Source organism: Apodemus sylvaticus, chromosome 6 (genome assembly GCF_947179515.1).
Source record: "Apodemus sylvaticus chromosome 6, mApoSyl1.1, whole genome shotgun sequence".
In the NCBI taxonomy this organism is placed as follows: Eukaryota; Metazoa; Chordata; class Mammalia; order Rodentia; family Muridae; genus Apodemus; species Apodemus sylvaticus.
Genome location: NC_067477.1, coordinates 72303267 through 72327384, shown reverse-complemented (window position 1 = coordinate 72327384; position 24118 = coordinate 72303267). Strand labels below are relative to the sequence as shown.

The 24118-nt window shown below is 38.9% G+C and overlaps 1 protein-coding gene across 3 annotated transcripts in view; it reads right to left on the bottom strand.

Moving 5' to 3' along the window:
- The window catches only part of Prkd1 (protein kinase D1), a 316195-nt gene that overhangs the window by 153906 nt on the left and 138171 nt on the right, over positions 1-24118 (bottom strand). For all 3 annotated transcript variants that reach the window (XM_052185895.1, XM_052185897.1, XM_052185898.1), the window contains exon 2: positions 4295-4433. In XM_052185895.1, the coding sequence (XP_052041855.1) occupies positions 4295-4433 (139 nt within the window). The remainder of the gene's footprint in view (positions 1-4294; positions 4434-24118) is intronic.

The window sequence follows — 24118 nt, the reverse complement described above, 5'->3', positions numbered from 1 at the left end:
TACACATGGTCAAAAACAGCTTTCCATGAAAGTGATAATAATACACACTCTATTACAAGGATATAACAGTTTTAAGGGAACTGACTTCAAACTAATTGCACATGTGGAAGTCTAATAGTTCTTGACTATTCCTGATGTAAGCATTTATTCAACACATACACAGAAGCATGCACAAGCACACAAGCAGGCCATGAAAATGTAGTCCTATAACAATATGCTTTGCTTTGGGGACTCAATCAGACTTCCATAATAATCTGTCTTAAAGAACACTATAAATGCCATTTTAGTTAGAAACCATGCACTTGAACCTGGATGTGACTTTGACTTGGTATGAGAAATATTCATGTGTACTGTTTCCTCCTTCAAAAAACTGGATATAAAGTTAATCCATTCTTTTCTTCATCCTTTCTTAAAGGAGAGAAATTGCCAGAGTTGGGGGGTGTGGCCTAAGGCACCGTGATGCCAAAGTACAGGCAGCTATATAAAAGTAACTGTAATTCTCCCGTAATGATTGTCTCCGAGGCTTACTCTCTCTGTCTGCTGTGGTGGCTTAGTCCTGGAAACTTCTAAACTCTAGAAAATCTTATCTAGGCCTGGAATATTTCAGCCTCTGAGATTTACTGCTAAATGAGCTCATCCGTTTTAGCGCTTTCTGATCTCTGGCTGGCTGGCCAGCTTAGCTGTTCTGGCTGAAAACTCCGCTCCACGCTGCCTGATTCCGCCTGGCTTCTGTATAGGCCTCTCCTGAACTGTTGTGTTTCGCCTGAGACTAACTTTGGCAATATGCTGTAATCCTCTGGTTTCTTTTCACTCGCTGTACACTCGCCCCAGTAAAACTACCTCCTCATGCTCTGCACTGCCCCACAAGTAGCTGACCTTCCTCTCTCTTCTCTCGAGAACTGGGCAAATCCTATTCTGCCAGCCTTTCTCTGATCCATCACTTTGGCTTTCACGCAAGTAGATAGAACTTCCAGAGATGGGTACTTCCTTTTACAAACTAAATTTACCTTCATTGTTTGGGATTAACGTTGTGTACTAAGGGTGTGTCTATATTCCTGACATAGGCATTAAAAGTGTATGCTGGGGTTGAGGTCCATTACAACTGGAAATAGTTTTTTTAAGTAAATAACACAATCTTAGCATCCACAGTGTGATCAAATAACCAACAAGACAGTACATGGTTTTTGTTTATTTGCTTGTTTGTTTTTATTTTTTTAACCTAACCCAATCAACTTCAGAGCAATATTTTCCTGGCTAATGGGTCAAAATGTAGTAGTTAGAGAAGTCATGTGTTTCAAACAGATAGGAAGACAAAAGCCAATAAATTATCCAGCAGCAGTTTAGTTTGCTATGAACTCTCTAAGAAGTCTGGTGATAGCAAAAGGCCTCAAAAATCAGAGAAGCAAGAGAAATGACTGATGTCAGAAGCAACATACGTTAATTGCCTCAGAATTACATTTTCCCCAGATGTTCTCTCAGTTTTACTGAGATATTTATGTCAGAAAATATTTCTGATAGTGAGACATTAAATATAAAAAAAAAACATTATGCTTATGGCAAAGGAAAAGATTAAATGCAATTGTGGGAAGAAAAAGAAAACAGACAACGTAGGTAAACAAAATTTAACAGTAAAACTAGAGTCTTCAGGAGGAAGATCAAAAAGCTGGTGGGACTTTGGTGAAGGTGACTCAGTATAGTACCTCCAGAAGATGATATGTGGGGCAGAACACACCAGCCACATCCAGCCTGGGCCGAACAAGGGGCATAGGAGCCATGCTGCTGTGTCCCATGGCCTCCAGTGCCCTAGGAAGACTCATTTGCCTTCCTTAAGCTATACTTCTGTGTAATCTGTGCAATCCCACCAAGAGAGCGGGACTGGAGGACAAGGATATCCAGGCTGCCTGGGAAGGTCACAGCTGAATGGAAGATGTCTAAACAACGCTGAATATATCCATATCTGTCTATGCATGTATGTATAAATGAATATAATATGCATATATACAAAAGTAAATGGAGAGAAAAGGAAATTAAATCTAAAAACCCAAGCTTTATATCTGCTACAGGAGTAAATTTCTCATATGATGGCGAAAAAGGCACCAATCTATGAGAATAGCATGGTATCATTAGGGATCATTTTATGTTTCAACACATGGGTTCCATTTTATGTTTCAACACATGGGTTCCATCTTATTCACTGAATCGTTAAGTCAAACTAGACATTGAAGTGTTACTCCCACAAGCTTTATGCTACCATTGCCCTACTGTATTTTGCAGGTAGAACAGATTTTATGGAGATGGCTGGTTTTATACCTGGATTGGTATTAATGTTTCTCTTTTGGTAACCTTCAGAGTACCTTCTGTACCAGACATGAGAACATGGGGCTAAAGGTTCTAAGGAACAAATACAGAAACCCACACTGGACAGAGAGAGACACAAAGCTCTAAAATGACATTTCTCTATCATATTGTCCCCCTCCCACAGAGTTCAGGGGACCCTGTGGAAAGGAGGCTGAAGGAGTGTAGCCGGAAGGCATGGAGGACACCAGGAGAACAGACATCTCTAAGTCAACTGAGCAGTGCTCCCACAATCGCAGAGACTGAGCCATCAAGCACAGAGCTGTCACAGGTATGCACTGTACATATTACAGCTTCTAGTTTAGCACATTTACGGGACTTCTGAATGTGTGAGTAAGTGGGTCCCTTGTTCTTATGCCTGCTCTTGGGGTTCTTTCTGTCTGCTGGTTTGCCTTGTACAACTTCGATGTGATGGTTTTTGTTTTATCTTATTGTATTTTAGTTTGTTATATTTTGTTGTTTTAAAAAAAAAGAATAGGAAAAATTAAAACTTGGGTGGAAAAAAGTTCTTATGCATGTCTGGATGCTATTCCTATCTAGAAGACATACTCAGAAAACAGAATACCTTATTTGCAGAATGGTCTGGCTGCAGATTTAATGCGGACAAGAACACATGCAGCAAACAATTTCTCTCATTTTTTTTTCTGTTGGCTTCTAGTATTCAGAACAGTTAGAAGACTACTTCTATGTAGTGAGGAAAAGTAAACCAATGCAAGAAAAGCACAGAGAAAGGCAACAGAGAGAAGCACATGACTGCTTCTCATTTTAATAAAGGATACTCAAGGCCTTTGCTCACCACTTGTATTTAGCAACAGTTCAGAGTCATACGCAAAAGAGAAGTATTTCTTTTGTTAAGTGAAAATGAATTCTGTGATAATATGCTTTCCAGTGAGAGTGTGGCCAACAATATGACTTAGTTACATTAATACAACCAAGATGATAAGGATCAGCAGAGACAGAGGAAGTGAGTGGAGGCAAGGCAAAGCCGACCAAGCAGAGGCAGATGAGACTGAAGCTACTGATCGCCTACAGTCAGAGACTGGAGGAGACAAATGTCCCAGAGCGGAGATGGAATCCCAGTTCCTCAGCAGTGATTCAAAGTTTAAAATGGAATAATAACAATATGGACGTAGTTATGATATCTGCCTCAGCTCTCCATCCTCATGAGGACCTGTGCCTCAGCTGTTCGTGCAGACTACATTCTTAACGGTGAATTCACCCATTTTATTTTTCTGCATCGACACTCACAGTACTAACAGCAACAACAGATACAAATGCATATTTGAGCAGACAAACACAGCTCTCCTCAGTGAATGAGTTAACTCAAATCAGGGGCATGGTGGGACCTAATCTACCTCTGCTGCTTTGGGTCTTGGGATTCGATAGCAAATAAGTTCTGTCTACTATTCTGTATTGGCTTCTAGACATTTTGGAGACTGGATGGACACCTCTGCATCACTGGTGAGATAACTGTGCTGTTGTCCAACTCATTCAAATAGCTAAATGGAAGAAGAGTCAATGTGAGGGGTGAGGAGACATGTGGGCATGGGTGTGATTATGGGTGTAGGTGGTAGTGTCTTAGAGTCTGGGAGAAAGCATATAGTAGGGATATACAGTCCTTCCTGGGTGTGAAAATAGAAAAATTCTCTTCCAGTTTTCTTGAAACAGTCTCATTTATGTAGGCAGATCTCATCTGGAACTCAGTCTACCTTAATGCATGATCCTTCTGTCTCAGTCTGAAAGTATTGTTGTTACAGATGCATACATCCAGGTGAGGATTTTTCCAAAATAAGTTTGAAAGTTCATGTAGATAGAGCTAAAAAGAATCTCATGTTTAAAAATGGTATAGCATATATGCTTTGCATTACTCAATAACCTCTACCCAAATATTCTTCAAAAGCAAATAATTAATCTACAGACATGGAAATCAGGACCCTACCTGACAGGACCACTTCAATAAGATCGCCCTCCTGGATATCGCTTGCGATTTTCACTAGCTGAAGGATGTTTTCAGAGGCAGGATCATGACGGAAAAGCAGGATCTTATCATAGAGTCCATAGAAACCACATTCGGGGAACTGCAAATGAGATACAATAGTTCAAATGTCAAAAATCTCCTCAAATATTTTGTATTAATAGAAAAATAACAAATGACCAAGTAGGTTTCTAATTCACAAAGAAACAAAAGAATTCCTAGAAGTTTCTGTAGAGACATGATTAATCATACTAAGCAGAGTAGATGAGATAGAGAAAAGAATGCATCTTCTCACCTAGAAGAGGAAATCAGCTTATTAAAATTCTGTGACACATAACTTGACAATTTGGCAAAGAAACAAGTCAGTCTGCTTTGGAATATTCAAGACGAGATATGACTCAAGAAAGCTAAACACACTCAGGGCACAGAAGTGGGATCTAGATCCTCTGACTCAAGACAGAGCCAGGCTAGACAAACACCCCTTTCCTTTGGCTCCCCTCATTATTTTCCTTGCTTTCCTTTAGGCTGTAAATGCAGGGTCATGTGAGCCTGCATTACACTGGATTATCTGTCCCAGTGTAAGGAACTGTCACTAAAACAAATGAGCTGCGGACACCAATGGAACTTTGGGCTGTGCAAAGTTCTGCGGACAGATGGGTTCCTCACTGGATTACTGATCACTGTTTCATTTCCAGTGTCAAGCTTTGTAATCTGGTGGGGAGAGTCACAAGACAGAGAAGGAAAAGACTCCCTTTTTGATGCTGTAATTTGTGTGGGATCTCATGCCCATGGCAGTGTATGTGACTGAAGAGAAGAGGTCGATGCCCGAATCCCCCACTCTAGAAGGAAGGAAAGGGGAGAATCGTGGGTTCCAGGGTTGCCTGTCACACATGGAGTTCCAGGCTACCAAAGGCTTTCAACTGGAATAAATGTCCAGAATTTAATATATTCTGAAAGAAATTGCAGTGTATCATGAATCCCACTTTTTCTTATTCATAAAATTAAGAGCTTCATTCATGTGAGCTTTTTTGTATAAATTAAAAATAAACATATTCAGAACATTCTGGGCTTTTAGAAGTCTATGTTGATGACAAGGCTTAAAACTACTTCTACATATCTCTTAGACTTTCCTAAAATAAACGCAGCAGCTGAAATGATGTCACCACTTCCACTGTGCTAATTAAAATGGAAAAAGTAGTTCACTTTTTAAAAACATCTTCAATAATATCATCGTAGCACCAGAGAACAAAGAGAAAACAGAAATACCACTTTCCTCAGTCTTACAAACAAGGGCAACAATTATTCTAAAAAATTCACTTCCTTGAATAATAGATACTACATAAAATGGACATATACACATGGATCTATCTGTTTTAATGAACATTCATACTCATGTAATCAAAAGCCTAATCAAGCCATTCCGCATGGCCCCTGGCCCTAAGATGTCTGCCCTTTCCTCTGCTCTCCCATCCACCCACTCTCCATATAATCTAACCATGGGTAGACAGCCCTCCTCTGACCTTAGACAAACCCAAGTAGTATAGTCTCACTTAATGGAAACTGTACAATGTGCTCCAGGTACTTTTTCTATCTTATAGGTTCCTGTGGTAGTTATAATGTTACCAGGATTCATTCATATACAGTGCACGGGTAATTTTTATTTGTATTTCATTAAATGGATCTGGCATAATTGTCCATTCACCCACAAAGGAACATCTGTTTTTCCCCTAATTTGTGGTTGTTACAACTAAAAAGTTTACAAACATTTATGTACAAGTGTTTAGTGGGCATATGCTCTCATTTCATGTGGGTAAACACCTAAGAGTAGTATTGCTGGTTCTCAGAATGAGTGTGTGTGTCTGTGTGTGTGTGTGTGTGTGTGTGTGTGTCCATCTTGACAACAGTGTCATGCTGGATTTATGATTATCATAGTTCTTTACGAAGCCTAGACACTATAGTACAGTAACACCTCCTTCAAGTTCCTTCCCTTACATGGTAATTTGGGAAATTATATATTGTATTAAATTATATTACTCATAACCCATGTGAATTTAAGAATCACCTCATCAATTTCTGCACATACACAAAAAATGTTATGAATTTTCAGTGATTCTACATAGACTTACTTGTGAAGAAATACATTTACCATATAGGGACATTCTATTAGGGGCCATATATGGCTCTATACATTAGGTTTATGTTAATATTCTGAATAATTTAATTTACTTGCCAGTATGAGAATTAGCCATAGCCACTCCAGACAACAGCTTCTGTGCACAGACCCCGAGGCAATAACTGACAGAAGATTTTGCCTTAATGATGCTCTTCTTAACCACAGCTGGTTTGTCTACCTCAGCTAACCAGTATCAACCATCCCATTACAGCAAAGATTTGGCTTTATTGGTGCTGGTCTTTCATTCATCATTGCTGATCTAACAATCAGGGGTAATTGTAACTACAGATCCTTAATTTACAATACCACAGGAATGGCCCTGATAGCCTTGGCTTATGTTTGAAACAAAAGGCAGGCCTGCATTGTATGCATCTCTTTCAGCAGCAGTCCTCCTTTCCAAGCACATACAACAGCTCATAAGGTTTTGAGCACTCAAGGAGTTTCAACAGCACAAAGTTCCAAACTCATTCCACAGGTCCTGCTAAAAGCAACATGGTTGGGTCTGTCATAAGAGTCCATGATCCTGGCACCAATTAATGTCCTACTTGGTTTCTATTTCTGTGATAAACATCAAGACCCAAAGCATCCTGGGGAGGAAAGTGTTCAACCGGCTTATGGGTCATAGTTCGCCATTAGGGGATGTCAAGGCGAGAATCTCTAGGTGAGAACTGAAGCAGAGGTCAGGTAGGAACCTTTCTAGCTCCCCTTGGCTTGCTCTGCATGTGAATACAACCCGCCCAGTGCTGGCACCCTCACCAATCAGCTGGACCTTCCCATATGCACCATTATCAAGGAAATACAATATAAAATTGCCTACAGGCAATATGATGAAGGCAGCTTCTCAGTTAGGGTTCTTCTTACAAGATAACAATAGCTTGAGTCTAATTGACAAAAACAAGCAAAAAGCAACAACAAAAACCAGAAAGAAAACCTAAAAGAGCAAGTCAACAACAAATAAGTTAAAAGACAAAAAAAAAAAAGAAAGAAAGAAAGAAAGAAAGAAAGAAAGAAAGAAAGAAAGAAAGAAAGAAAGAAAGAAAGAAAAGAAAGAAAGAAAACAGAAACCTGAATCTGGCCTCTGAGATTTCTTGGCATTAGGGTATTTACTGAGATTCTATTGCTGAATCGTTCACAACACCAGATGTGTGCTACTGTAAACATATCCATGCTAGGGCCAGGAAACATTCAGGTTGGTTAGTTCTAGATTTTTATGATTACAAATAAATCACCACAAATGTTCATAGAAGTTTGGATGTGAACATACTTGTTCATTTATGATGTGCACAGTAGGTATCTAGAGAGATTTGATATAAGCTGTCACCATGTCCAAGGTGACATATCCCTTTGCAATCTCTCAGCAATGGGTGAGGATTCCAGCTGTCATGTATCCTTACAAAGTCCATAGCTGTCTCATATGTTGTCATTGTACACATTCTAATAAGGGTATCCTGGCATGTCTGGGATTTAATTTGCATGAATAATGATCTTTTCATGCATTTATTTTTCTCACATGATTATATCTCATACACTCATACATGGGCGAACACACACACACACACACACACACACACACACAGAATATGTGACAGTGAGAAAGTGTGATTAATTCCTTCATTCTTCTTTACATCTTTCATCTTTTTTCAATTTTATACCTTTTTTGAATTTTCTGGTTATAAGTTTTTATTCTATGCTTTTTGCAAATTTTTTCTTACACTTTGTGACATATTTTACCATCTTCTCAACACTGTTTTCTGAAGCTTAGCTGAATAAAGCCTCCAGAGCCAAAAAGAGATACCAGCAGGTAGACAAATAGTAGACAAAGAGGAACACACACATGCAGAGGAAGGAGGGCAAGAGTTTACAGGGACATTTAAATTGCTTGCTTATTCTTTCTTGAACATTTCATATTCTTCCACAGGGAAGTGGCTATAGATGTTCCACATTGGCAAGCAACTCATACCTCACACTAGAAAGGCATCTTGGAACTTACAATAAAATGAATGAGCTAAGAGGAAATTACGCTCAGTGAGGTGAGACAGCCAGGGAGAGAGACACAGAAGGATCTCACCGAAGCATGGAGTCTATCAGAGTCGAAGTCATGGCAACAGAGAGGTAAGTGGTGGTTATTAAAGGGATTGAAGATGAGGTAGGGACTGGACTGAGGGTGGTCAAACATCACAAACTTTCAGCTAAATCAGTGAAGTAGCTAAAAACATCTATTGCAAAATTCAGTGGTTATAGTTAATAACATATTGGTGCCTTAGTCATATGACCACATTATAAAAAAGGGGGATAAGCATAAGAGGTCAGATACCTCACTCTTCAGTCTAAAGGCATCAGGTGCAGTTTTCCCACAGAACAAATGTAAAACTTAATGGTGAAAACTGGGATAGAAATTTTAATTCCATTTGACCACACAGGAAAGCAACAGGAGATAGAACATGTCAGAACTCTCTTCGGGAATAAGGCAATGGCATCCAGGGCTCGCCAGGAATGAGCATGTGGAGTCAGTGGTGTTCAAACTGTGGTCTTGTTGGTCACTGCATCAGTTCTGCTCAAGGAAATTGCGTCTGTTTCTGGTGCAATCCACTGTGATGCCGAGGAAAGAGCTACTCCTTCCAGCTGCAATCAGGGAACAAGCTCTGTCCATTTATGTAAGAGGATGTTTATTTCAGACCTGTGATCTGGGAATGGGGACAACTTGGTTCCACTGAAATGACTGCTTCTCTTTAGGGGGCAGTCTCAACAGGGCCATCTGCCCACAAGGTTCCATTCTTCCTAAAATATGTTTAGTAAGCTCTGAATACCTCTGGGCACCCCTCCAAAAATCTGAAGCAGAACCTTGTCCAGGCTGGAAGAGGACAATCTGTTGGAAATGAATTAATTACTCTCATCTTGGTGTCAAAACTGGGATGGGAGGGGTCAACTTTAGATCATGTTTCTTAAATGACTACCAACTCCATGTAGATTTAAACAGCAATTTGACCGGCAGTTTTAGACAAAGGAGACAGAGAGAAAATGAAGACAGAGATATAAAACGTACTCTGTTTTTGGTTATCCCACCTTTGTAAGTCCAAGTAAAGAGTTAATGTTTTAACTGAACAGATTCTTAGAGAAATACATATTAATATGTTCAATTGAGCCACTTATAATGAATATCATACACTTGTAGATAATATATGGTAAAAATAGAGTTCTATTTATCAATTAATATGTTAAAATGCACTTTATATGCATTTTAATTGTTTGTTAATTTAACAGTTTATCACAAGACACTTATACAATTTCTAAATACTCATGAATTTCCTAAGTCTTCGTGTTTTTTTATTCCTAGTTATTTCTTTTAATGTCCAAACCCTATGATAGGCAACTTTTAAGACCTTCTAAGGCTTCACACCTCAGACTGTAATTGATCTTTATGAATACTATTTGCTAAAATCAATAAAGAGAAAACCTACATAGGTATTCTACTTCTATCGAGTGGCAAGTTCAATGCATATCAAGTAGACTATTTTTTCCACATTGGCCATGTAGTTCATGTTTTTCTGCTACTTCTAAAAATTAATGACAAAGGAGAATGAAATCTTACAGGCTTGACACTTGTTTTCTATATCCTTTTAAAATTCTATATTTTTTTATTCAAACATTTTGAAGCACTGTTGTGACATACACATACATGTAATGCTGCTAGATATTTTAGATTAATTTTACCTTCACTATTTCTTAGTATCTCTCTCTGTGTCTGGCAGTGTCTGCCATTGAAGTGGTCATTTTATACCTCATAGGATTAATGAGTCCTTGCCAGTCTTCTGCCACCCTTTAAATAGCTTGTCCTTTATATTTTGAGATCTGTACATGGCATGCAAGTCATGCTTCTGAACTATGACATGCAAGTTTTACGATTAGAAGGAAGAGTTAATTCGGGCTTATGGTTGTAGAGGGATAAGAGTACATCACCATTACGATGGAAACAAGGCAGCAAAGAAGCAAGGCAACAGCAGTAGCTTCAAGCCTGCTCCTATCTCCAACCTCAAACAAAAAGCAAGGAATGCGAACCGGGAATGGCTCTATGGAACCCAACTCCAGTGACAAAATTCTTCCAACAAGGCCACACCTTCTAAAATGCCCAAATGGCATACCAGCTAGAAGATAAGTATTTAATTACTCAAGACAAAAAGAGACATTTCATTTAAAGAACAATATCCATACTACGTAAGATTTAGATTATAAATCTAAAGCATAGTTATCTCCTCAAACATGCATCATTTCTTTTACAAATCCACAATTCACTGTGGATGTTTCACTACTGTAGGCTTTCTTTTACCAAACTATGACAGCACCCATTCAATGATGCTTGGTTGTTTTACTTGCTCTTAAGTTTCCTAAGACTCTGGTAACATCAAGCTCTCAACTTCAAGAATAATGTTTTTAAACAAAATATACAAATGAGCTCTTATATGTGAAGCTTAACAAAAAGGAAGGCCAAAGTGTGGATATTTCACTTAAAAGGGGGAACAAAATAATCACGAGAGTCGAAGGAAGAGAGGATCTGGGTGGAAGCGGAGAGGAGGAGGAAAAGGGGGGCAGGGCCAGTTATGGAAAGAGACAGGAGAAAAGTCCAGTGGGCAGAGTAGGGTGGGGAACTTGGGGGACCACCAGAAAGTCCCAGACCCCAGGGGTTAGAGAGGCTCCCAGGTCCCAATGAGGATGACATTAGCCAAAATACTTAATAGCAGGTAGAAAGAAACTGAAGAGAGCACCTCCATAGATTGACATGGCCCCCATTGGAGGGATGGTGCCACCCACCCATCAAAAAATTTTAATTCTGAATTGCCCATGTCTAAAGAAACTACAGGGACAAAAATGGAGCAGAGACTGAAGGAAAGGTCATCAGAGACTGCCCGACCATGTGGCCCGTTCCATCCACAGCCACCAAACCTGACACTAGAAGCCAAGAGGTGATTGCAGACAGGAGCTTGGTATGGCTGTCCTCTGAGAGGCTCTGCTAGCACCTAACTAAGACAGATGAAGATACTCACAGACAACCATTGGACTGAGCCCGGGGACCCCAATGGAAGAGTTAGGGGAAGGGCTATAGGAGCTGAAGGGTATTGCAACTCCATTGTAAGAACAACAGTATCAATTAACCAGACCCCTTAGAGCTCCCGGGGATTAAATCACCAACCAAAGAAGATACATGGCCTGGCCCATGGTTCCTGCACATATGCAGCAGAGGACTGTGGGATGGAAGGCACTTGGTCCTGTGGAGGCTTGATGCCCCACAGAAGGGGGATACTAAAAGGTTGAAGCACTGGGTGGATGGGTGGGTGAGCACCCTCTTAGAGGCAAAGGGGAGAGGGATGGGGTGGGAGGGTTTGTGAAGGGGAGATGGGGAAGAAATAACATTTGAAATGTAAACAAATAAAATGATTAATAAATAAAACAAAACAAACAAATAATACCAAATGAGCTCTTGTAGTCTATGTCAGTTTTGTCCTTACACAGTGATCTCCAGTTCTATCTACATTGTTGCGAATGGCAGTATTTCACCTTTTTATAACTATCTACTACTCTATTTTGGAAACACCTACCTTTTCCTAATCATTCTCTGTTGATTGACATGTCCATTATTTCCCTTTCTTGGCTATTATGAATCTTCACCATAGTTCTGACTTTCACTTCGCTGATTATTAGACATGCTATGTGCTTTTGTGTGCACCTACTGGCCATTTGCATGTCTTTGTGAAAACTGTTCATGTCCATTGCTCAGTTTTATCAGTTTTTTGTTTTTGTTTTTTAGTTATTGGAGTTCTTTCTATATTTTTTATGTTAATTTTGTCATTGGTATAGTTAGCAAACATCTCACTTTTTGGATAATGTCTCTTTACTTTGTTGATTATTTCATTTGATACACTGTTCCTTTTGATTTGTGTTGATACAATTTGTTCATGTTTCTTGTGCTTTGGGGTCTTATCAAAAATACCCTTGCCTATTCAATTCCCTGAAATGTTTCTTCACTTTCATTCTATAGTTTCAGAGATTCGGGCCTTACATTTTAGTATTTAATTCATTTGTGCTACTTTTTAATGGCTAAGAAAATAATTTCTGGCTTCACTCCCCAACAAATAGGTATCCAGATTGACATCTGGTCTAAGGATCAGCTAGCTCCTTCAGTCAGTTTTTAGAATTCTATATTTACATAGGCTTCCTGTCATCTCCTCTCTGTTCCCTCCTTTCAGCGGAGAACTATTCTCTTTCTATTCTTTCTTTTTCCCTGGTACTCAAACATACACTACATACAAAATTTTAAGAAAATACAGGCCATAATTAATTATACATATTCCATTTGGGAATCATATGATTCCAAAAATATAGGTGACTGATTTTTACTGATGAAAGTAGAGAAAAGAAATCTTCCATCTTAGTAGAAATCTTAGCAGTCTACACTTGGGCTAGAAGGATAAGAAAACGCTAGAAAGCTAAAGGGTTGTAAACCAGCAAATTGAATGGATTAAATTGCACAAAAGTCTAAAGGGTAGTATTAATTGTCAATTTGACATGCCTTGAATGACCTGGGAATAGAGATTCAGTGAGGGAATTTCTAGATCAGGTTAGCTTTACACACATCTATTAGGGACTGCCTTGATTACTCTGAGGTAACAAGGTCCGCCTATTGTGGGCAGTACCATTCCCTGGCTTTTGGTCCTCAACTCTGTAAGATTAAGGAGGGAAAAAAAAGCAGGGCGAGCAATAACTATGCCTGCATTCATTTCTTTCTCTCTCATCTAGTGACTGTGGATATTGACTGGCTGCTTCAAATTCCAGTCTTGATGTCCCCACAGTGACAGAATATGACTAGGAAGAGCATATCCTGGGCCACACGCCTTATACCTTCTTCAAAACAGCTTCCCCTCCACCTGCTGCTCTGCTGGCGTTTAAACACCTCGTTCAGTGCTGTGCCTCTTCCTCCATTGTGGACACAGTGTAGTGAGTGATGGGTTCACAGAACTCCAGTGCTTCACAGGGTAACCATTGTCTTAAGATGACTTAAAGCCTTTTTTAAAACGATAGAATACCAGTAATAATATGTCATGACTATGAAAGGTATTGTTGAAAGTCTTAAGGCTTAAGAGAAAAAGTGTCAAAAATATTCATGTTTTTACTAAGAGTAATCTGTGCTCTGTGTGACAGACTGAAGGGTGGCTCCCTCCCAGCACAGGTTTGTTCATCACAGCACGCGTGTGCTCTCCTTTGGCTTTCGAGAACTCTTTATGGAGCTTCGAAGAAAACCACACTAGCCTGGCCTCTAAGGACAGCTGACAAATCTGAAGTTATTTTGTTGTTGTTGTTGTTTGTTTGTTTGTTTGTTTTGCATTGTTTTGTTTTGATTTTTTTCCAAAGATTTTTTTCTTTATGAAGAGGGAAATATATGCATAATCCTTTTTGACTATAAAAGGCTTTTCTTTGATGTGAAATAGTGTTCTGCCTGAATAGAGTCTCTATACAATAAGACTTTCAAAAGCATATTTAAAACTGATGTCTGGGAGGTAAAGAGCAGAGTAACAGGGCTGACAACTCCAGGAAAAGGTATTGGGGGAAAAACTCCTGGAACCACATTCCCTAATTTGGTCATAATCATCTGTTTTTCTGTGAAGGTGTGTGAGCTTGGAAATCTGAAAACCCTCATTAAACTAAACAGGCTTTCGAAAGGCTGAAGCCTGCAGACTCCGCTGGAGCTTATTACATGATCAGCCCGGTCTTTCTCCAGGCTCTGTGGTTGTGAGCACAAACATCAGAGACAAGTGACTCCCAGCTTCCTCCACGTTTGCTCTAACATAACTGGCCACTGTGAAAATATGGACAACAGCCCCAGCAATGGTCCTAAGCTCTTTAATCCTGCCCTGTGCTGGAAACCTTTCCACCACTGTGTGTATCATTTGGTAGTTGTGAACACAGAGCACAATTTACTGTAACATTTCACTATAAATTCATGGCTAGCCAGACAATGCACTGCAGAGTAGAATAAATACATGTTTTTAATGAGTTGCTGAAATGCAATCTGGCCAAGGAGAAATCTGAGGAACCAGGATGCTTTTTCTCAGAGGAAGCCAATCACAGGGGCATGGAACAAGCAATCCTACAAACAGATGAATCCACCACTCAGTGAAGTGGAAGAGAAACTGGGCCCAACTGGGAAATGAAAAGGCTTTGCCAGTTAACTTTTGATAAAAGGTGTGGATTTAATAAAGTACCTGTAATTAAAATATTGCCCTCAGCAATGGTGATATCAATTGAATACTATAGTTTTCTCACAGAGATGTTTCTTGGAACACTGCATGTTTCCTGATCACCTTATCAATGTATGAGTGGTCTTTCTTAATTATCAGAACTTTACAAAAAGCTACCACATAATACCTTGCTCCGAATAGTGGTCACGTGTTTCCATGGGCAGAAAGACTCAAAAACCCAGTGACCAACTGCTTAAGAAAGAGTTCGTACAGTCCCTCAACTCGCCTGGTAAAGTTATAAAAGAGAGTTCTAGAAGAAGAGGAGAGGGTTCTGAAGCAGGGTCCTCAGATCAACTAAGTCAACCGAGAAAAACAAGACAGTCAGTCACCATTCTAGGCATATTAAGAAATTCGACAAATGGTTTCTAAAAACTTTTAAACAGAACTACTCTGCTACTCTTATGAGATCTGTGTCCTAAAAAGAAAGCACAAGAACCCAACACTACGACCACACAGCTGTGTGATCAGTGTCTGAATGATCACATAAGCAGAACTAGAAAATTTCAAAACTTTATTCCTTACTCTATCTGCCCTGTGTCCCTGGTTCCTCCCCTTTCCCCTTATTGCCAGGCTCTCTCCCTGACATCTCCCCCAAATGGAATACATCTTTAAGAGATTGCTTCTACCTTGCCTTGTGACAAACCGAACCCAAGATTCTTGGTAGAATGACTCACATCTCTGTCGAAAATACAGATTTGGGATGATACATATAATACCTATTTGCATAAAATAGTTTAAAAAGCTTATGAAAATGTCAAATAAATAATATAGTTGGTACTTGATACAGGAAGATTCATAACCAGAGCTGGGATAATTGATCAGTCTACAAATTTCTCACTGCACAAACAGGAGGATCTGAGCTGGAATTCCCAGAACCTAAATGTTGGAAATGGCAGTACATGATCATAATCCCAACAGTGGGCTCAAGGCAGGGGCATATGGATCTAAGACCGGCCATTTTAGCCTAGTTGGTAAGCTCCAGAGCCAGTGAGACACTATCTCACAACGTAGACAGTTTCCGATGAGTAACCAAAGCTGCCAGTGTGTGTGTATCGGTTGTACACCCATGCACACATAGGAACCCATACACAAGAGGAAGGTTTGTTGTGCATTTACCAGTCCATGACAAACATCAGCTGGATTTGCTACTGAGACACAAAGGCATGCACCTCCCAATTCACACTGCTCTTTTCAAGGCCACTTCAAAGAATGCTGGCCAAAACTCATACAGTGACCTCTCATCCTCCGCAGTGTCTTCTCTCACCCCAGTATCTACAGTCACATGACTGTTCTGAAGCCAATGGGGCCTTTGTTCCAGGATGGCTAGCTCCGGGTGCCTATCAACTCTAGCAATCTTCAAGGCTCAGATTTTGAAACAGAGCACACTTGAGGCAATCTCTCCACTGTTTGGTAAAAATTAAACAGAAACTTCCTTTCCAATCAAAACAAGGCTTTAATTTAGCCCACACTTGGTCGCCTACAGTCAGACTTAGATCCACAGACTCTCTTCTTGTCAAGATTTATTTTTCTGTTATACTTTGTTATTGAATTCAATATCATTACTTTCTTTTAAATATTATTTTAAATTAAATTTTTTGTTTCTAGTTTTAAAAAGAGGCTTATTGTAGCTTAAGGAGGAAAGGAGGGAAACTGTAGAGTTCCAGGTGGACACCCTGAAAATTGGTACTATTGACTTGGAAGTTGAGTGAGTCATTGGGTATGGTTGGATTTTTACATTAAATTTGTATTGTAGTAATAAGTACATAAACAGACATAGACAAAGATTAACTAGGAGAGAAGAAATGTCTCCCAAAACAAAAACAAAATAAAACAAACAAACAAACAAAAAAGACAGGTCAGCTTATTTATTAAAAATTGAAGCTGAAGATAGAACTGAAATGAAAAGCTAGTTATCAGATTGTAAAATCAGTTATAGTTACAGATGTACAAACAGACTAACTTAGTGAACATTTTCAAGAATGAAGCAACTACAAATTCTTCCATAAGCACAAATATTGATGCTTGTGTCAAATGTTGTTACAAGAGTCTAGTAAACTATATCCCTATCTAAAAGCAGCAGATGGTACATGTGACTCACTGGGATGCTTAATTATGGGCTAAAATTCTTCTTCAATTTTAATTTCAATCATGTCATCTACTAAAAAAATATAAAAGTGATATGGAAAAACAAAACAATCATTAATCCCAATGCAGTTAGTTCTGGAGACACACAGCCTAGAGGTAGTTTAAATCATTGTCTTGTTGTATATAATTTTTTTAAGATTTAAAATGAATGTTCTATCAAGCTATTACAGGTGCTAATAATTAATGAGAGCTTCACAATCATGGCGTAAAAACATCTGCATTATGTCTTGACAGATGTCAAGCGTCTGAGAACCATTAAGTCTCAGAGGATGCTCAAAGATTACTCACACAACAATAATTAGGTATGTGGATGTGCAGCTTTGAAAATGAAAACAGATGTGCATCATTCTCTTTGTCTTCCTGAGAAGGAGGCTGCCGCTACAACATACGGCAGTGTCCTCAAAGCTCTCAGACAGCTTCCCTGTTTCCTGAAGGAGAGTATGGAGCTATGTACTGGACAAAATGAAAGGGCCCAACAGCCAACCAAAAAGCCTGCCCAATATTAAAAACTTTAGAGAAAAAATTAAAACTTCCAATGATCATCTCCTTTGCCTAACCATCTTAGAGATGAGTTGGATGATGCCCAGAAAACAAAGAGCACATGTTAGTTGGCAACTCTGGGCCATTAAAAATAAATAAATAAATAAATAAATAAATAAATAAATAAATAAATAAATAAATAAATAAATATAAAAAGGAAGCCAGTAGCCTACCCTCAATACTATTCTCTTCCATTTTTATTCTTGGTTGGTTGCACTTCTTGTAAAGCAGAGACACCAGGAGCACTCTGACATCCATTGAAGGTGGTTCAGACCTGAAATCACTGTGAGTTTTCTTGGCCAGAAACCCCATATATACAGGTTGTAACGATGGAATAAAACCTAGATATGTTACTTAAAACATGTAGCAACTGCTTCTTGGTGATTTATAATTCTTACTAATAGTTCTTTAAAATGGTGGTGGTAGTGAGGCCACCAGCTGGATGCCAGGTGACTGCAGGTAGATCTCTAACAGCAACAGAAAATCTAGCTAGGTGTCATTAAGACAAAAAACAGTGTGCTCCTGGGCTCTGGGCAGCTCTCATTCCTCCCTCTAGTTTCTCCAGGTCTGCTGTGCTCCTGATAATAATACAGCCATATGTCTATCAGGCTATCCAGTTTTACACAATAGAAATGGGATTTATTTGAAGCAGACAAGTGAATACTTCCATGAGCATCAAGACTTTGAGACTTAAAGGTACAGAAATTAAGGGTGGTGCCCCAAAAAGGTGGAAGAGGGAAACTTCACCGTGAATTGTATTGGCCTTCAAAAGTCCCTTTCAAGGGCACCCTTAATCCATGAGATCATTAGATTCTACCTGTTGAAGAATGTGTTCAAGATCTTCATTTGAAAGTGACCTAAATTAATGAAAACCTTTCAGAAGTAAATGTGTCTTTCAGATTTTACATTTTAAAATAACTACTCAGAATTACCCAAAGAAAACCAGATATTTAAGAATAAGAGGGTTCTATTTTACTCAAGTTGTTTTATTTTTAAATATTCTTCATAAATTAGCAGGCTACACAATCTCATAATTATTTGAGGTCAGTATAAACACTGTCCAGAATCTATACCAGAATATTATTCTTAGTTAGCATTGAGCATTGTCTGGTCAGTGGTTCACATATGTAAAATTTTCATTTTAATTACTGGACAATTATATTCTGTGCGCTTAAATTTTAAATATAAACACTGGAGCCCTAGCAGAGTTACCTTCATTATTAGCCAACATGGAGACAGATGTTTTCCAAATGAATGTGCATTTTATTTTCCAATTTTACTTTTGAAAATGTAATCAAAATCTTTGCAATTATACAGAAGTATTTTTCCCTCTTTCTAAGGTACCAATAACTCTATAAATGATTGATTTGTATCTTACAATCTAATGATACTTTGATGCCCCAGATTCGAAGCATACAAATAAATAGTAAGGAGAGAATAGTTTGAAGGGAAACATAACACATTTCTCTTATAGAAGTGAACTTAATGATTGATCATAGCAGAACAAGGAAGGGGTAAACATATTAAACATGCAAATGTGTTGGGACAGCTGATGCCACAAAACTGACGCAAATACTATGGGGTGTGTGTGTGGGGGGGGGGGGGTGCTATCTACTGAGGGAGCTCATGACCATATAGCAGCAACTTTCTACCATAAGCTCCTGAGCACTAGAAAAGGATTCAAACTCCAGTGGCTTATAACTCACTGAGCCTTGAGAACTGGGCACTTGAATGCCAAGTTTTTAAAAGTGGACACTCAGTTGCTCTAGGTGATCTGGTCACGGCAGGCTCTGGACCTTCCCACCAACAACTCTGTACCTAGCAGTTAGTTTTACAACCCCAAAATATGAACATTGGGAATCTTGACTCTTGACAGCACAAAGTGGTACTGTTCATCAACTTCTGGTGATGGGTGTTGGGAACCTTACTGTATCTCTCGGACTCTCCATCATAGCTAGCTCTTCATAGTTCTTTGGACTTACATGTTGGGTTATCCATTAATTTTTGGATTTTGGTCACTCTGCAATCCTTTGTATATTCAACTCTCAGGGCCTAAACAATCACTGGCACTTTCTTGCAGCCTGCTAGCCATGCGTTGAGTCAAGTACTTAGCCTCTTAAGCACTTGGCACTTAAAACTTTGAGAGTCATTTCCAGCACCTTTTATCTCCCACTGTCCAATGTTTATGGCATTAGCAATATCTGTTCATTTAGTCCCTCAACCTACTATACCTGTACTGAAGACATGGGAGCAAGAAGAAACTATCCAGAAGTGTTTGTGATGTAAACTTTCAGTACAGAGGAATTACACAGGAGAGATCACCTAGTAAACCAGTAAGACAGAGAAATACCTTATATGTATTTCTTATGCACATCTTTTAATTCCATCAAGAATAGCATCCTGTTTGGCCAGCTTCCAGTCCTACTGATCAGAAGCCTCAATTGTGAAGCAACCAAAATCTTACATTAAGACAAGCATAGACTTTTTGCTGAGTAACTGCAGAAGGGGTCTTTCTCTTGTCCCAAGTGAGATCATTTGCGATTCACTGAGAATTGTCCTGACAGGAACAGTCTTACAAGCCATTGTCAACTAGAAGTGACTGGAGTAAGGTTTTGTGAAATAGTAGCTCTACTGTAGTAGCAGTCATAACTTTCAATGTCATTGTAGTAGAGTTTCCTCAGAGCAATGGAGGCACATTCTTTTCAAAAATTCCAGACTTTCACGCCAGCAACCAACCTGATTGGCTAACTGCTTGTTCCTCTAGGGCTGAAGAACCTGCCCACACTGCTTTGTTGAGTCACAGACTGAAACCAACACTAAACCATACTTACTTACAATAAATATGTGGAAAATTAATATTCCTAACCTTAGTCAACAATGCTTAACTTCTGACCATATGCTCTCAGGGGACTGTGTTCCCCAATGTATCTTAAAACTAGAAATTATGATGAAAGCCTGCTTTCCTTAATCATCATAACACAAATAACATATATTCATGCTCTAAAGAGAAGTAGTATAAATACATCGTGTTTACCACCAGCACTCACAGCTCTTCCTTCAGGAAATAATGAGCAAATGTTTAAACATGCTGTCTGTAGCTGGAGATACAGTGACAAACAAGACCAGACACTATTCCTTACACTCATGAGACTTCATCTAGAAGACAGTATAGAAAGTATAATTGGGGAATCAGACTGCCCTAATAAGGACCCAAAATAAATGTCTGACAACAGAGTGAGGAGATGACCCTTTTAGAGAAATTATCATATAAAGAGAGACTAGGAAAAAAAGGGTATAACCTAAACAAGCAGTTAGAAAAGACAAAGGCAAGACATTTCAGTTAATATTCAATGAAAAAATAGTAACTTCAGATGAAAAGCATTAGAAATATAAATATTGAGTGAAATAAGCATTATACAAAAGTTATATTTTTTATTATTTCTCAATATGATACCATATCTTTTGATCAATTGTACAAAAGAATTGCTGGTTCCAACATAATAAAGCCCTTCGGCAATCTGTAGCAGTTCAAATTGAACTCTGAGCACAAGGCCACATCTCGCTGTAGCTCTAACCACACATGAACTACTGATTTACATAAGTATCCCTTCAACCCAGGCCTTGGTCTGGGATCAGCTGTTCAATGGCATGTCCCATAGGAACAGCTGCACTCTAATAACAGTTTGAAGAAAGTTTGGGAAATGTGACACACACTACCCAGGTCCATAAAATTCACCAAATACATAATGATACCCATACAAGAGACATAATCCCTCATCATCCTTCCCTATTTTATTAATGAAGTTGTATCTATGTATCTAGTGTTTGTGAGTCCTGTGTATGTACTGATTAATACATTTCATTCTTAGATTGACTTATTTTATTGATTGCATCCTAGGAACACTGACGGGATAAAATGAACAAACATGTAATTATAAGAAGGCAAGCCCAACAGAAAATGCTTTGTCGTTACTGAAGGTAACAACGATCATGACACAGTTCACTAGAGTAGATGAATAAATTCCTCAGCCTCTTCCTTCACTGTATAAGCTCAATGACCAATCTATGCTTGGCTTCTAAAATTTTAACACCACTTACATGATTCAAACTGACCAAAGCAAGGCATTAATACTTAAAAGAAAACACACTAAATCTTTTCCTTACTACCAATTTTGTAAATCTTCTGTGATAACTTATATACATAACACTTTTCCTCAAAACTAACCAGCATTTGGTGAAGAATAACTGCTAATAAATCTTTTAAAGCCCAGTCCTATACTTTCTAATATTATGATCCATTTGCATTAACTTCATGATTTCAAATACTCTGCTAAAACAAGCCAAGGCTATGGACCTGATGTTGGCATCAGTACAGTGGAATTCCATTGTTCTGACTATGCTGGTAATGAGCCATTGGTTCATGGATAATAATCTCACTTCCCAAAGCCAAATCCCAAGAGAACTGTACATTTTTCTTCTTTGTACTGATAATCAGGAAGCACATTTGATTTAAAAGAACAAAAGAAAAGCAGTAAGTTCCCTCCTTTACTTTGATGTTCCCAGCAATAGGAAAGAATCTCTCCCCTTTATGAAAGGCTATGCCACTTCCACACAGGAGGATGCAGAATGTGGAAGGGATGAAGCAGGAGACAAAGCCAATACAATCATCTGCCACCCCTACCCAGGTCCACCCCCAAGAGCTATTCTTTAGCAGGCTGACCTTGGGTTTTACTTTAAGTAACCAGATGCCTTTAGCTGAACTGGGGGCCAACCACAATCTCTAGAATTAGGAAAAGGCTTCTAAGCATCAATTAGAGGGGTAGGTGCAACACCTCACTGCAGGTCTCCATGATGGGATTATTAGATAATAGAATAAGAGGATCTGTACACCTGAGTTCTCACTCTCTCATATTCTCTGACTGTTTATGTTGTTGGCTTTTTTATACAAAGTCTCATTCTGTACATCAGGCTGGCTGAACTGACCATAGTGCTAAGGGTGGATCCAAAGGCTATGAGTTCTCCAACCTTAAATCTCTCAAATGCTGGGATTACAGGCGTGAGCCAGAATAGTGCACCACCATCACCTCCACCTCCTCCTCCTCCTCCTCCTCCTCCTCCTCCTCCTCCTCCTCCTCCTCCACCTCCTCCTCCTCCTCCTTTACCTCCTCCTCCTCCTCTTCTCTGTCTCTCTGTGTCTATCTTTCTGACTCTGTCTCTCTTTCTGTGTCTCCTCTCTCTCTCTCTCTCTCTCTCTCTCTCTCTCTCTCTCTCTCTCTCTCTCTCTCTCTCTCTCTCTCTCTCTCACCAGCACTTAGTCAGGATATTGCTGCTGCTTCCCCTCTTCCCCGCTCCTCCTTCTATCCTCCTCCTCTCTATCTCTGTCTGTGTGTCTATTTCTGTCTCTCCTCTTTTCCCTCTCCTGTTTTCTTCTCTTCTCTTCTCCCTCCTCCTCTTCCTCCTCCTCTTCTTCTTCTTCATTCTCTCTCTCTCTCTCTCTCTCTCTCTCTCTCTCTCTCTCTCTCTCTCTCTCTCTCTCTCTCTCTTCTCTGACCAACACTTAGAGTCAGGAAATACATCATCTTCCTGGAGAGGCTAAACTAGAATAAAAAATATTCTATTTTTCTGTCTCTGTTTCTGTCTCTGTTCAGGTATGAAGGTATATTATAACATGACCTAGCTGACTGTTATATCAAACCTGTCATCATGGCAGCCTGTGGAGGATCTGGGACTCACACAGATCCAAGGTGGGCCCCAACAGCACCACGAGTTCTAGGCTAGCATTCACTAAATGTATCCTGTAACATTTTTATTTTCCTTAAAATACAAAATATATTTTATAAGAGGATACAAAGATTAAATATTATTGTGTAACTCTGCACAAAATAGACCAAGCCTTTTAATTTCCAGACATATAATAAGTGAATATATTTTGATAATATGAAATAGAAGGAAAATGGAAGTTTGCCTTGCGTTATTTACAATACCTACATCACTACCCATGGCAAACATTATTCTAATAAACCTTGGGTATTGATGTGTGTTTATTCCTGATTTTTATATTTGTTATTTTGTTTTTGTCTTTTGAGATAGGCATATCATAGCACTATCAGCCTTTAAAGCCTCTGTATATCAAGAATCACAGTGAACTTCTTCATCTTCCAATTTCCTCGAGCAGAATTACTGACACATGCAGCAACTATAGTTATGTTTTATTGAAGGCCTAATAGTGGCATGCAGTATGAACAAAAGGCCCTGCTATAATGAAAATCTAAACTATGTTCTTAATTTTGCATGCATAATATTTTTTAATTTTATACATAACCTAGAGGCAATTCCCAAATAACTAAGACATTCTTCATCCACTTTACCTTGTGGAAATGCAAAAGCTCCCTTTACTTTTCCACAGGGTAATTCACTCATAACTGCAAGGCAGTAAATGGATATCATCATGGGAGGTGTTTATGAAAGTTACCTTTACAATATGGAAAATAAGACTACCTTAAAATCAATCTAATTTACCTCAGAAGTGTCTAAGAACTCTAGTCTATCTCAGTAGTACAAGACCTTGAAGGGGTTAAAAAGGAATACTGTTTTAGCTCTTTTGTCAAAGATCAAGAGACAACAGCTGTATAGGTTCATTTC